Source organism: Cibotium barometz, chromosome 33 (genome assembly GCF_041138505.1).
Source record: "Cibotium barometz isolate CiBa-2024 chromosome 33, ASM4113850v1, whole genome shotgun sequence".
NCBI classification, from domain to species: Eukaryota; Viridiplantae; Streptophyta; class Polypodiopsida; order Cyatheales; family Cibotiaceae; genus Cibotium; species Cibotium barometz.
The window spans coordinates 7,056,784-7,072,146 of NC_141078.1; the positions used below are offsets into that span (position 1 = coordinate 7,056,784).

The 15,363-nt window shown below is 44.7% G+C and overlaps 1 protein-coding gene across 6 annotated transcripts in view; it reads right to left on the reverse strand.

Annotated features, from left to right (window-relative positions):
• Positions 1-8,965, reverse strand: part of LOC147619244 (uncharacterized) — a 123,644-nt gene extending 114,679 nt beyond the window's left edge. For 3 of the 6 annotated variants that reach the window (XM_086772889.1, XM_086772892.1, XM_086772893.1), the window contains exon 1: positions 8,002-8,862. In XM_086772889.1, coding sequence (XP_086629015.1) covers positions 8,002-8,675 — 674 coding nt within the window. In that variant the 5' untranslated portion in view covers positions 8,676-8,862. Of the gene's footprint in view, positions 1-8,001; positions 8,863-8,905 lie in introns of those variants that run through there. The other 3 variants (XM_086772895.1, XM_086772891.1, XM_086772894.1) reach the window with 3 other exon arrangements.
• Positions 8,966-15,363: the final 6,398 nt, after the last annotated feature.

Below are 15,363 nucleotides of genomic sequence, written 5' to 3' on the forward strand. Positions count from 1 at the left end.
TTTACTTCGAGCTTGGGATCACCTCAGTCTCTGGCCCTTAGGCAGATTGCTCCGGTAGCCTCAGAGGAGCAGCTTCGGCAACCACTCGTCTGGAACCCCCTAATCTGTTTACCCAGCACAGCAACCACATGTTGGGGGCTGACCTCATGTATCATGGAGCGCATTGGGCATAGGACCTGCCAGGTCCCTTGGAGATTGGATTGCACACGCGCATTTACCCCCAAAGGTGCAGGAGAGAGGCCTAACAGGGATCCAGGGTAGAGACAGGCTCAGCATCGACATCGACTCTACTATTCCTCAAGAGTGGCTGACTCCTATCCCAAACCGGACTCCCCCAAGTGTGGTTAGGCGTGTTTACCAGGCATGATATTCTTGTAGCAGTCCATGGAGCGGATAAGGGCAGTGGTTTGCTCACTTTTTCTATTGGATCCCATTGCAGATTAGAGAGATCCGAGCCCCCCTTGGAGGAATTCAGTGGCTGCACCTTACAGAGAGTGATTGGATTTTGGGCACGGGAGTGGCACATAGACCCACCACCGGCCAAGGTGGCCAGGGAGATTTTGGCGGCTATGGATATGGGAGTGCGGACCTCTCACGCGCCTCCAGTGGGACTGTCACGATTGTGACGTATGTATGTATCAGATTCTCTCTTCAGTGCTGATTCCTGTTATACAGATGCAAAGAGTAACCAGCCAAAGGGAACCCCTACCCTCGGCTGGTTGCGACTCTTCACCAAAGGATGTACCTCTTCATCGAATAGCCACATCCCTTCGACGAATGGTTGTATCCCTTGATGAATGGTTGTGCCTTTACATCGAATAGACACATCCCTTAGCCTAAAGTTGTATCCTTTCGTCTAAGGTCATGTCCTTTCGTCAAAGGACATGCCTCTTCAAATGTGTCTCTTCATCTCCTATATAAGAGACCTATTGTACTCAATTTAATACAACAAGTCAATTCAATCTTCTCTCAAGTGTTCTCCTGAAGGTTCTTGTTCTAAGTTAAGTACTTAAGTAGTAATTAGTACACAATATGAGGGATTAACAACATAATCCCCACAGTGGTATCAGAGCAAATTTTTTCCTGCCCGTGGGTTGTGAAGCCCTCACCCTCTCCGCGGCACTCCCTCATCCACCCCTCCTCTCGGTGTTGTATGGAAGAAGCGGAGCGATGGTGGACTTGGCGTAAATCCTTGCTCATAGTGATGTAAAAAAAAAACAAAAAGGTTTCACACCCATACACACGCATCGTGTGTATTGCAGAGAGGGAACTCTTGCTGCTTACCTGTACTCCATATACCAGGGCCTTTGTTGTGGGTGTGCCCGCCCTTATGAGGTGTTTTCCCATTTTTCCCCACTCTCCGCATTTTTCCCCTATTTTTTTCCATTTTTCTGAGGCTTGGGAGGGCTGCCAGATGATGCCAGGAGCACCCCAGTGCTGGCCGACTGGATGTTCATCAGTCGTGGGCTTCAGGGCTGCTGGCCGACTGGTTTTCATCAGTCGTGGGCATCTGTATGCTGGCCGACTGCATTTATGCAATCGTGGGACCTTTTCATCAGTCATGGGCATTCTTTCTGCTGGCCGACTGCGGGATGTATATATAGGACCCCAGCCCCCATACCTTATTTGTATCATTTCTCGGGATCTTCTTGTGTATATAGAGCAGACTTACACGCCTACATCTCTCTCTCTCTTGTGCTGTTTTTCTGCCTGCGTTTTTGCTCTTGTGTTCCCAGATTTGGTCATCATCTCCGCTACATATTCTGACATGGTATCAGAGCCCTAGGCTCTAGATAGGTCTTGGGATTTGTGTGAGCAAGAGGGGGACTGTTTTTGTGGCTGATTGGTGGACTGTTTTGGGCTGATCGGGAAGAGGAGAAGCAAGAGGAAGGCGGGCTGAGTTGCTGGATAGCCATTTGCAGGTTTTATTCCTTCTTTGTTCCCTCCCACCCACCGACCCTTTTCAGGTTACATCCCCGCAATGGCAGATCTGTTTGAGATGGCTGAGAGACATGTGAAGATCCCGACACTCCCCATGTTTCCGGTGGACCGTCAGTTGGACGGGAGCAACTACGGCATATGGAAGGTGATGATGGACTCTGTTTTGGAGTCTTACGACCTCGCCGATTTCGTCGTTGTTGGTGTTCCACGGCCGGAAGTAGAGGAAGGGGAGTTACCGTCGATCCGGAAGGACCGGGAGGCCCAGACACAGATGTGGGATCGTGTCAACGCCAGGGTCCGTTCGTTTATTTTCCTCAACTGCACACCACAGGTAATCAATCATGTAAAGCACATGACGCTGGCCAGAGGTATATGGCAGCATTTGGCCTCACTTTACAACAGGGTATCGCCCATGAAGAGGATTTCCTTGGAAGTACAGATGCGGGTTATGAGCCCTGCAAAGTCGTCGACGATGCGGGAGCATATTAACAAGCTGCACGCTCTTCAGCAGGAAGTTCTTCAGGCTGGGAAGGAGATATCGTCAGAGGACATGGCCATCACGTTGCTGTCACATTTGCCCTCTTCGTACTCAGCATTTTACTCGTCTTTGATTACCAGTGGCAGGCTCAGCACCATCACGTGGGAGGAGCTTGTGCCCATGGTCCTGGACCAGGAGGAACGATTCACGAACCCTCCTCAGGGTGGAGGTTCGGAGGCCTTTACTGGCCAACGCGGTCGAAAGGCCGTAACTCGGGCAAAGGGAAGGCTTCATCGGAGAAGTCTTCCGAGAAGAAGTCCGACGCTGACCGCGAGAAACTGAAGGCAGAGAGGACCTGTAATGATTGTGGCGAGAAAGGCCACTATTGGAGGCAATGTCCCAAGCGGAAGACCGAGAAGGGTGAAGATTCCTCAGCGGCAATCATGAAGACTCCGGCTTTTGTGCACCTGGAGGTGATGGACACCGATGCTTCATTTTCTTCAGGCAGGGAGGAGATTGGAGGACTCTCCACAACGGATACTCGGGAGTGGATTCTCGATAGTGGTGCTTCCACGCACATGACTCCTTCCCGTTCCGGTTTACAGGATCTCTGCAGGCTTTCTGGTCATATTCTTATTGGGATACGTCCACTATCCCAATTCACAGTGAGGGCAAGATGGAGATAGTTCCCGATGGCAGAGGGGGGAAGCATTCCTCCCAGGTGTTGTATGTTCCGGCACTTGGTTTTCACTGTTGTCAGTGCATCAGGTTTGCAAGACTGGCGTACGGGTGGAGTTTGATGAGCATTTTGTTGCTCTCCGGGACAAAGCAACAGGCCAGGTGGTTTGGGAAGGCGGAGTGGAGAATGGAGTTTACAGGCTTTCAGCACTCTCTCTCCCAGGTCCTCAGGATTGTGATGAGTGGCAGTCTGGTAATGGCTACTCAAGTGTGGATACGCTGCAGGTACAGGCTTTCCGGGACCAGATGGTGGATAGCGTACCAGTAGATGGCAGTAGTTGGCAGGAACTTTCCAGTACTAATGTTGGTAGTTCTTGTGTTCGTGAGTCAGAGGAAGCTGAACAGGTCACTTATGCTCTGATGTCTCGTAGTGTTCGGGACATAGAACTTCCAGTTGTTGAGGATGTTCTTTCCACGGGGACCTTTCGGAAAGCCAGGCAGGTGACAGGTGCTTACTTGCAGAAGGAGGTGGTTTCTCCAGGCTTTGTGGTTCCGGATTCGGAGGGGGTGGTTGATAGGTTTCATCAGGTTTCCAGGACTTGCTTGTGCACCGTAACAGGTGTTGATCCTTGTGAGTAGTGTGATGTCTCTTTGACTCAGAAGCTGTATGGTTCATTGATCTGGTTGATGTACACCAGATTGGACGGGAGCTTCCTGTTGAGGCGGTTGAGCTCATGGTTGCAGATGTCTCTTTGTGAGGCAGGATTGCGTTTCCTGTGGTTTCTGCGGCATGCGAAGGATCATGGACTCTTGTACACAGGAGGGGGATTGTTGGATGGAGTCCGACTCCACGGTTGGAGTGACTCGGTTTGGGGAGGAGATCCGGACACGAGGGGATCTACTTCAGGCCCAGGAGCAGTTTTACGGAGCAGGAGGAGGTTACATTGCAGGTTTGGGCTTCCATTGGAGGAACCCATGGTCATCCAGAGGCACTTTGTTCGTGAACAGATCGTTGCTGATGACATCTTGCTAGAGTTCTATTCGACGGAGGACAGTACGGTGGACCTCTTCACGAAGTCGCTCTCTCAGGACTTGCTCAGGCAGCACCCCAGCTCCCAGTAGTTGGTGTCATAGCCAGGAGCTGAGAGGGGGTGTTAGAAGTCATCTCCTGTCTAGATTTATCACCAGGGCCTTTGTTGTGGGTGTGCCCGCCCTTATGAGGTGTTTTTCCATTTTTCTCCACTCTCCGCATTTTTCCCCTATTTTTTCCCATTTTTCTGAGGCTTGGGAGGGCTGCCAGATGATGCCAGGAGCACCCCAGTGCTGGCCGACTGGATGTTCATCAGTCGTGGGCTTCACGGCTGCTGGCCGACTGGTTTTCATCAGTCGTGGGCATCTGTATGCTAGCCGACTGCATTTATGCAGTCGTGGGACCTTTTCATCAGCCGTGGGCATTCTTTCTGCTGTGGCCGACTGCCCTCTATGGGATGTATATATAGGACCCCAGCCCCCATACTTTATTTGTATCATTTCTCGGGATCTTCTAGTGTATATAGAGCAGAGTTACACGCCTACATTTCTCTCTCTCTTGTGCTGTTTTTCTGCCTGCGTTTTTGCTCATGTTCCCAGATTTGGTCATCATCTCTGCTGCATATTTTGACACTTACTAGCGCAATCAAAATGAAGGCATTTCAACTACTCTTGAAGCCTTCTTTGGCTACCTTTTCATCACACTTGATCCATGGTGAGCCACAAAGCCTCCTCAAGCTCCCGGCAAGCAACTTCTCGGCGTACAACACCCACAACAGGTTTCTTGTCCTCAGCACAGTTCTGTGGACATGAAATACCTTCGTTTGAGCCTCTGCATGCTCGTCGCAAACATTCTCAGCATTACAACAGTTATGAGAAAGATCCATCTTTGAATCACTATCAGCAGAAGCCAAAGCAGCAATATGAAGCGTTCAGAAGATCTCCCCTTGAAGAGTCATCAATCTCTTCGAAGTGGGCTCACATAGTGGCACATATTTCCGACCCTAGTCGAGTACTCGGTTGTGAATGCCGCAACACTGGACAAGTTCCCCCTTGCGAGCCATGCCATGCTCCTCCTACTCTGGAAGCCTTAATACCCGCTAATAAAGCTGAAGATTCAAGAGGTTCTGGTTCATGTGTGGCATCCCAAATGCACACAACTTCTTTGGCTGTGGTCCAGGCAAAAACAAAAGCCTTGTCATCACCCTTGCAGAATGCAGTCTTTGTCTTTTACACAATAACCGATGCAGTTGCAATGGTGAATGAAGATTCTTCAAGTCTGAAGGCTCCAGTTCCTACCTTGAATGGCACAACAATAATGCCATGACATGGGATCTAGCAGCTAGAGCTTTGGATGTGGAAGCAATTCAATCGTTTTCCTTCTTCCAGAGTCTCAACAACTACCCCTGGGTTTTATTTTAAATGGGAGGGAATGTCACGATTGTGACGTATGTATGTATCAGATTCTCTCTTCAGTGCTGATTCCTGTTTTGCAGATGCAAAGAGTAACCAACCAAAGGGAACCCCTACCCTCGACTGGTTGCGACTCTTCGCCAAAGGATGTACCTCTTCATCGAATAGCCACATCCCTTCGACGAATGGTTGTATCCCTTGATGAATGGTTGTGCCTCTACATCGAATAGACACATCCCTTAGCCTAAAGTTGTATCCTTTCGTCTAAGGTCGTGTCCTTTCATCAAAGGACATGCCTCTTCAAATGTGTCTCTTCATCTCCTATATAAGAGACCTATTGTACTCAGTTTAATACAACAAGTCAATTCAATCTTCTCTCAAGTGTTCTCCTGAAGGTTCTTGTTTTAAGTTAAGTACTTAAGTAGTAATTAGTACACAATATGAGGGATTAACAACATAATCCTCACATGGACCCAGGCACGTAGACCTTGCATGATCCTGCTAATCGGGAGGAGACTCTGGATACCCCTTCTTTGCATATGAAGCCCGGCTAAGCTGCAAGATCCAGATGCCAGAGAAATGATGGCACCCCGCCAGCAACAGTACATTGGCAGTCACAAGGCCTCTCACAGCCCTTCAGATTTTTGGAAGAGGCTATGGGACAGTTTTTGACCTTGAAAGATCACCCTCTTTCTGTGGTGGTACACAGGAGCTTGGCGTGGGCACGTGGTTGGCCATTGGAGGTTGACCAGCAGCTTCCACGAGGTGCGGTCACCCTCACGAGTCTCAACGACATTGTCTTTGGGATTGCCTGAGGGTTGAGCATGTTTGGCAGCGGATTCTCCGCATCTTCACGATGGATAGGACCTCGACCCAGATCATTACTTGGGGCACCGTCGCTTGGGCCATAGATGCTGAGGTTGTCACCTCCGCATTTCGGCAGTACTAGTCCCAGCCCCATCTAGAGACTAGTGGAGACCAGGCTCATGTCAAAGATGGGAGATTTGCAGTAGCATTGCAGCCTAGCACATACGGCGAGCTAGATGCACAGCAAAGCCATCGAGGGTACCCACTCTCCGCCTGCGGAGTCCATCAGGAGCATTTGGTTCAACATCATTCATACCCTCTGCGGTCAGTGTGGGAAGTTGCAAGGTGGCTCTGATCGCATACGGAAGCGGTGGGAAGCTTTCTTGAGGCTCTGGCAACGTGGCCCTTTTCTCACGGCGGATAGAGGAGGTGATCCCATTTGGCATTACAGACCACCCGTGTGGTTATTCCCCCCACCCCCCAAATCTGATGTAGACATTCTGGGCCTGACGACATCCTTTCTTAGGCTGAAGAGGGAGCACATTGTGTGGACTAGTGATATACAAATTGGGTTGGAGATATGGACATCTGGTGGTTCATTTTCTGGATTTTGCTTGACTTCTGGATCGGGAGCAGTTTCTTGGAGTAAGTGGCAGAGGCCGGAGCAAATCAACTTCTCGACTTGCTTTGGAGGTTTCCTTTTCCAGCTCCTTGGACCAGTTTCTCTCCCAAGATATGAGAGGGGGTGTTTGCATTATTCATCTCCTGGTAGTGTGCCCAAGTTGAGTGTCAGGGGTGCCCAGATTTATCCTGGGCACCAGCACCATATTTTCCCTCTATTCAAGGCCCTTGGTTGTAGGGGTGGCCACCCATCGGCCAGCTCCTGTAGGGGCTATAAAAGCCAGATTCTTATTTCATTAGTACTCACCTTGACAGGGGCTTCCAGGCTCGGGTCCTCCCTTACGGGAGTAGTTGTTCATCATGCCCTCACCTACGGGGACCACCCCTGGCACAGGGTTGTTTGTATCATTGCTTCTTCATCATCATGCAAGCCTAATTTGACATAAGCTAAAAGGGTCAAGTTCCACATTTTTGGGTCCTCTGCAGTAGGCCGATAGGCCTACCTGCTGTAAAGGGGGAGAATTTCCCTATAAGAGGAGTCTATTCCTCCTAATTGAGAGAGACTTCAGTTTTCTGCTTTATTTCGGACTGATTTGCACAAAAAGCTCTATGAGGAGGGGGTAGGCAATGACTGCGCCATGCACCATGCGTGCATGCATGTGTTGAATATTTCATTGCTGTCTAAACAAACCAGTGCATCAAAATCTTGCTGAAAAATAAATGCTTCTGCCAAAGTACCTGACAAGTGGGCTAACTACTACTCTAAGGTCCAAATCTACACATTCTTAAGAGCTTTTGGGGAAACAGCCAAGGAAGAGGAAACCTGTCTTGAAGAGCAGCATAGCCAGCACGAAAGAGCAAAAATTACATTTACAAGCATTTCAAACCACGCTCTTCAGACCTTCATAGAGTATTAGTAGTTTATATGCTTGGTTGTTAGGTAAAACCAACAGTGTAGTCAGTTCATGTAATCACTGCAAAAGGGAAATATCAATTATTATCTACTGGAGTCAGAATGGCGCGTATATACTTACTTGAGGTAATAAGGAAAATTCTCAAAAGAATCACCAATCTTATCCCAGTTTGTTAGCATCTTCTTGAATTTGGTCTTTAGAGGATTCGTTTTTCCATTCGCTTTCTTTCTGTCTTTGTCAGGCGGCTTCGCTTCAACAGGCTTGTGTTGTGCTTCCTGGGATTGAGTCACTTGATCTTTGGGATCCAACCCTTGGTCTGTGCCCATTGAGCTCAGAACTTGCCCAGATTCTTGTGACCTCAGTCCATGTGCACTTTCTGGCTCTGAAGGTACTTCACAAGACACCTGAGCTGCCTCTGATTTTTTGGACTCATCATTCTCATCTCTACCCTCTTCTGCACTTGCTAAGGACGAGCTTTTCTTGTCCATCTCTTTCCTCTCATCACAACTTCCACTAAAATACCTGTGAGTTTGATTCGAAAGCTGACCATCCTTTGATGTGTCAGAGTACTTCGAGAAAGCATTCCCTTGTAATTGCAGACAAGTTAAAGAAAAACTGTAGGGCACCTTACAGGTTGACCAAGGCCTTCCAATATTAAAAGGGTCTGATTTTTTTCCGAATTTAATTAGCTCTTCTCTACAAAGTGGTCTGTGTCTGCCATGCTGCCCACACCTTGCAGCACCAAAACTGCTGCGTTTTAAAAGGCTTGGAGTGGACCTGGCAGACCTGTACATTTTGCACACCTCAAAAGTTCTCTACCGAAGCACTTGAAAGAACCATAACCCCAGCAGGAATGCTCACGTGCTCTTATTTGAGATGCCTGTTCACAAAGCCAGATCAAGGTGATTGAGTGTACCAGATTGCAAAAGTTTAATATAGCAGTCTTATGTAACATGAATTACAAACAAAATTTCTTCCTTCAAAAAACTCAAAACAAATTGAGATATTTAAATAAGTTCCCTACAATGCAATTACATAACCCATAAATGTTGGGTTAGGCTTAAGCCTAATGTGCAAGGAATGGGGGCAGAAAACAAGAAAGAGAGAAAGGTATAAGTACTTGCACATATATTCACACAATTATATAAAAAGAGAAAAAGTTGATTTTCATGATTCTTTTAAAAAAAAAAGATTTCATCGTGAACTTTTTGACCTTTGGGGTCCTTTTTTCAAAAACCTTTCAAATTCCGGAGTTACTTGTCTTTTCATTTTCCGCAACCCTTGGCTGTCCACATTCCAAGGTGACTATTCGGGTTCCAAAAATTTTGTCCGTTCGTATTCTCGTGTGTTCGGGGTACAATTAAATGTCTGAAAAATTCGACAAAGGTTTTTCCAATTTTTCAAATATCTGGGTTTATCGTCCCGCATGAGGAGTGCCGTTCAGGTGCTCGTGACCGTTCGATTTCCTATAAAAATCTAAATTTTTCTTAAAAAATTAAAATTTTCATTAAATTAGAGATTTTAATTAGATTTAAGGATTGTCGAGCGGAATGAAAAATTTTGCCATCGATGGGATTCTCGGGGTAATTATTTTTATAATCACCAAACTTAGGAAAATTTCTAAAAATTATTTTAGAAATCCTAAAAATTGATATTTTGGCAAATTTTTGAAAAATATAGATTTGGAGTGCCATAATAAGATAGAATTTGGTGGAGTTCAAAATTAGTAAATTTTGAGGGCCTATAAAAATAGGAAAAAATCATGAGAATTCTTTTTTCTCAAGAATTTAATATTTTCAGGGGTTATTTAGTGTTGAAGTACATTTTCACGTATTGACATTAGATAGATGCGGGTTATTCGCCTATAATTAATGCGAGGGTGGCTGGTATTTGTAGTTATTTCCGTTTGGATTAAGTCTAGACGATGTTTTCATGACTTTTACTGTTGTTTAGCCACTAAATGCTAATCAATAGAAAAATATTTATGTTTTTGTTGAAACCATTCCATCCTTGAAATGATGTCTACATGGCCCAAGCTCATTACATGAAAATCAAGTCTTTCTCAGTACAACTAGATGTCTAACGGTATCTTTAACACCTTCTTGTCCTAGAATTAGACTTGTCCTCTAGCCATCCTGACCTTATACATGTTATCATTCTATGTGGTTTTCAGTTTCATCTTTTGTACCACAATGTTGTCAATAAAATTGTGAGTACTACCGGGATCAAACAATATATGAACATGAAGTCCATTTATTGTTTTATAAACACAAAATAATTGGTTTGGACCAAAAACATCTTTACTGAAAGTACAACTGGACCTTGGCTTCCTTCAAGATGCGTAATATTGACTTTAGAAAATTTACCTTGAAGTTTTGTTATGTGCACAAATTTCTTTAGTATAAACTTCTTTGGTGCCGCCTTTTGCCCAGGCACCAAAGGTGTTGTAACTCCATTCAAAGAATAAAATTTCTTTGTGTGTCCCTTTTCTTTGCATTTGAAACATGTGAGATTATCCTTACAACTTTCGGCTTCTTACTAGTGTTGTCAGATTTTTTTGGTTTTGGTGAAAAAACCATTTTTCTTTTTTTGTCCACTCTTTGAAAAAGTGAACATGGATTTCTTTTCATCAGACAATGGTTTTGAAGTGTTGGTGCCGACCATTGTCTTATGAAAAACCTGAGTTGCTTGAATAGCATCCTCAACCGATTTGACTTTGCATTTTTTTTAAACCTCATACTGATAGTCATGAGCTAGACCATTGATGAAAATCCCACATAAGGTACGATCATCTAACTTGGCTTGGGCAACCAATTGTCTAAATTTTTGCATATAATTGTCAAATGACTGATTCCCCATGCTATTTTTAACAAGCTTGGCAATTATCTCGAATTCATCCTCTGGTTGGACAAACTCTTTTTTGAAAGCTTCTTAGAATTTCTACCAAGTGGTAGGAATGGAATCTTTTTTGAGATCTTTCCACCAAGGCAATGCCTTCCCTTTCAATAATCCCTACACCATTTGTAGCTTTTACGCATCGATAAATGGATGAAAAGCAAAGTGCATAGTTCACCTATTAAGCCAGGCATCTACACATTCTTGAGTCTTCTGCTTTTTCTCACCGTTGTACACCCTGGTGCAAATGACGGAGCAACTAATTTGGTAGGAGTAGGAGGCGCCGCCAAAAGAGCCTTTTGCAGAGTCAAGATCTACATCTTCAGTGACTCTATATCGTCGTGGCATTTAGCAATAGTTGTTTCCAGATGCTTTGTCACTTCTATAAATTCACTCTTTCCAACACTCTCCTCTTTTTCAACTTGGAATTTAAGATCTTTGCTTCATGAGTCGGGATGATCACACATCTCATCGACATTATCATTGATCGAGAAATTAATGTGAGCCATGGTAATAAGGTTCTCAAAAAATCATGATTCACTCGAACCAACTTCACTTGACCATCCTTGATTAAAATGATCTAGCAAATTAATTCACTATAATTGACTAAATGTTGACCCAAGTTCAGGATTCTATCAGGAGTGCTCAAGATAGAGCACAGTTTTATGCTGATAGGGAACGCTCACCTCGATCTTTTGAGCCAAGAGCTTTGGTTTATTTGAAAGCTCCTGAAGATTCTCAGACTTTTTTAACAGGAAAGTGCTCAAAATTATCTCCCAAATATTGTGGTCCATTCTGAGTGATACGTCGGATTGGAATGGTTGCATATGAGCTAAAACTACCTCCACATGTCAGAGTTCATCTAGTCTTTCATGTCAGCAAACTGAAAGAGAAGCTGGGAGGTGAGGATAATATAGTTACTCCTCAAGAACTCAGTGAAGTCGAGAATTTTTCCCATGTTCCACATGAACCTGAAAAGGTACTTGAATTCAAGGAAAGGAAACTTCGTAATTGCTTAATTCTTGAGGTTAAAATTTAGTGGAAAGACAGGGAAATCAAGGATTCGACTTGGGAGTCAATTGAGAGTGTTCATCGTCACAGGTTTCCTTCTTTTCATTGCAAGAGTGCAATATTTTGAGAGAGAGGAAGTAAGTTATGTGCACATCATGTGCATATACTAGGAGGCTAACCCACCTTAGGCATGTGAGCATGGGAGCATGGGAACATGCTTTAGTGGGACTAGGGTTAGGCCTAACCTTGGGTTTAGGTTAGGGTCAGGCAACCAAGGGTCACACATGGAAATGGAAGGTCAAGAGTCACTTTGGAAACGGAGAGTCAAGATTCACTTGAGAGCTCTCCTATATAATTAGGGCATGGGGCACTCTCGGGGGTTCTCTTGTGTAGAGCATTGTATCTACTCTCTTGCCATTTCATGCTAGAGCTATGTGCTGTTGGATTGAAGGCATACTTCTTGGTGGTATGGGTCACCAAGGTTAGGTATGTGGTTCTTCATTATATTTATGTATGCACCCTTGGGCTCGGGGGTAGTCGGGTGGATAAGTATATGCCTGGATTATGTATGTTTATGCATAGTGATTAGCTAGAGAGATCTTTAGGGTTTTAACAACAACAATGTTACCTCTTCCCTCTTCTTTGATCACTACCCTCCCAGCCACTCTAATGACTTCAGTTGTGTTGACTCAGTTATCCTCTATGGTCAGCACTGACCTCCAATGTCTTTGATCTATCACCTAACACCCTCTCTTGACCACAGTTGACTGTTAGTTGGCCGTACACACCCCCAGCGACACATAAATGCTTAGATCCTGCCTCCAAAGCCTTCTCTTTGTATCCTATCCATAATCTGCTCTTCAAAATCCCAAGGTTTCCTCCCCCGTCCTCCGATAGCCTCACAAATAGATCTTAAAACCTTTCAAATGTAGGCAACTACCCTCAGCAGACCTCTGTCTGACAATATACTCTCTTGGCTCCCCCCAGACAAGTCAGAGCACATACTGTCACCTGTCTTCGAATTCAGATGGCTCTCCCAATCCAAATTTGATTCTCCAAAGTCCTCTGTGACTCTCTGGTGTCCGCAGACTTAATATCCACACTCCCAAGGCCTTCCGGATGGCCCTGCTGACCCTCTTCTAATTGTCTTGTGCCCTTCCTCCTGTCCTCTTCTTCCGAATTCTGCTATACAGAGCTGTTCTGCCTTCGAAGTCAACAACAATTCAGACACTTCTGAAAGTGTCCTCTAACAGCTATAACTCCTCAGAGACTTCTCAACTAGGCAAGATATCACCTCCCAGGTTCTCTGCTGATTGCTACCAGCTCACAGCTGCCTCCGAATGGGTAGAATCTACCAAAATAATCAAGCTGACCTTGCTGACACAGATTCTAACTCCTTTGAGTAAGTTGACTCCACATGGACCTTGAATCACTTAAACAACACCAGCTCCAAGCCTCATAAGCAATCAGCTGACCTACGGTGTCAGATTGCTCCCTCAGAAACACTATAAAATAACAAGCTTTCTGTCTGCTATCCTAAGACAATCGAGAACTATCAGTTGACGTACAAAATCACTTCCCCTCAACTAGTCCTAGTTAGAATAGCATCTCTATAAATACCACCTGCTGTGATCATTCAGATGCCTGGATGCCCTAACTTAGGCTAACTATCTCAAGTCTAACTCAACCAGAGTTAACTCTCACCTGCAACCTTAGCACCAAAAGAACTCCATCCATACAACATAGAATTGAACCAAAACACATAAGAAAACCTTGATATCACACAATTTGATCCTTTGGATATTCAAAGAAAACTGTGTAACATGTAATGATCCGTAATCTTGAATAGATGAAGGTAACAAATAGTAGATCAAAAGAAACTCTCTCAAATGACCACAAGCAAATCCAAACATGTATTCTCAAACACCCACAAGATCATCATTCAATTGCAAAAATTGTCTACATGCTTCACTGGCTGGTACAACATGGATAGCTTAAGCAATTCTCAAGACTGGTCCAAGTTCTAATAGTAGTGCTCAATCACTGGGAGGTTATGGGACACCATTCACCACAAAGAACCCTCTCCCATTGCTGCAACTCCATGATCCGGACACACCTTAGTCTTCTCTCACAAACCCACGTTGTTTTCAACACAAAAGAATCCCACATAACCAACTTCAAAACAAACTCATAAGACCAGAGCAAGCTCTCTTAGCACAACAAAACTCTCACATAGCTCTCTCATACCAAATCTCTCACCAAAAAACTCCATCCTCCTTTTTTTCTTCATGCGCAACAATAATACCCCTATCTCCATGCATGCTTTCACCTACTCTATCTAATTATGTCGCATAGCCACCATGCAACAAACCTAATAGTAGCAGATTACGTTGAGTTATCAATGCGCAGCTACCTATGCAAGATCCTATGCTTCCTAAGGTTTTTGATTATACCCAACATATTATTTTATTCTTCTTGGGGTTGGGATGAGCATCCTCATAGGGCATAACCCCTTGTCCATAAAAAATCCCATCAACATCCTTAAAACTATATCAATTATTCTTCATACATGCTAACTTCACTAGTGGAGCATTACTTGTGCAAAATATCACCTCGCCCAACTGAAGGCAAAGCAAAAAACTTGAACGTGAAAAGCTAGGAGTTATTCATGTTGTGGACCATAGGCTCCTAATAGAGGGTATATTTGGGTCCAAAAATTGGGATTTTGCCTGCTAAGACTACTTTACCTGAACTTGAAATCTGAGAAATAGGGAGACAAACTTGCTTAGAAGAAAATGCATCAAACTATCGGGGATCTTCCTACTAGAGGAGCATGAGGATGCCATGTTAGCACACATTAGAGTGTGACTACTTGGAGATGATTGAATTTAATCGACTCTAGTAGTGAAGAATCAATGGAAGACAATCCATTTATTAATGAAGAGCATGTGGAGGAGAAAGCTGTCATTTCTTTCACATTATTTGGTGGTTTTTTGAACATTGCCAAAGGGCTCTTTGGATACCTAACAAATGCAAAACAAGAGGCTTAATCCGTTGACATGCATCAAGCAATGAGAGAAGCTCAACTGCTTGGGCTGGTAGTAGATGAACAACACCCCTCATGACTAGAGTCACAGCAGAGAGGGAAACCTTTCCTAGGAAAAATGTGCAAATAACTTACACTCCTAGGTTTCGAGAGAAACTAAAGGTGCCTCTAGGAGCAGGGGAACCTTCTTTCCCACTACAGAGAGGAGTTAAAGGTAGAAGTGAAACTAAGGAAGGCTACAACAATGATCCAAGCCCTAAATCACAAGAAATAAGAACAGGATGCATGAAGGGTACTAGTTGAACAAAGAGCCTTTGGGAAAGTGCAAGCCCTTGAAACAAGAATACAAATGCATGTGAGAGAAGACCCTATGGCACAAGCCCAAGTTACTGTTCGAGTTGTGGCAAAGGGAATGCAAACTGTAGAGCTAATTCATGAAATACAAGAAGGGGTAAAAAATGAGTACCCTTTTGGATATGCATGAGCTAAACATGAAAAAGGCTGGACCAATTGTACACAAGGGATGACAT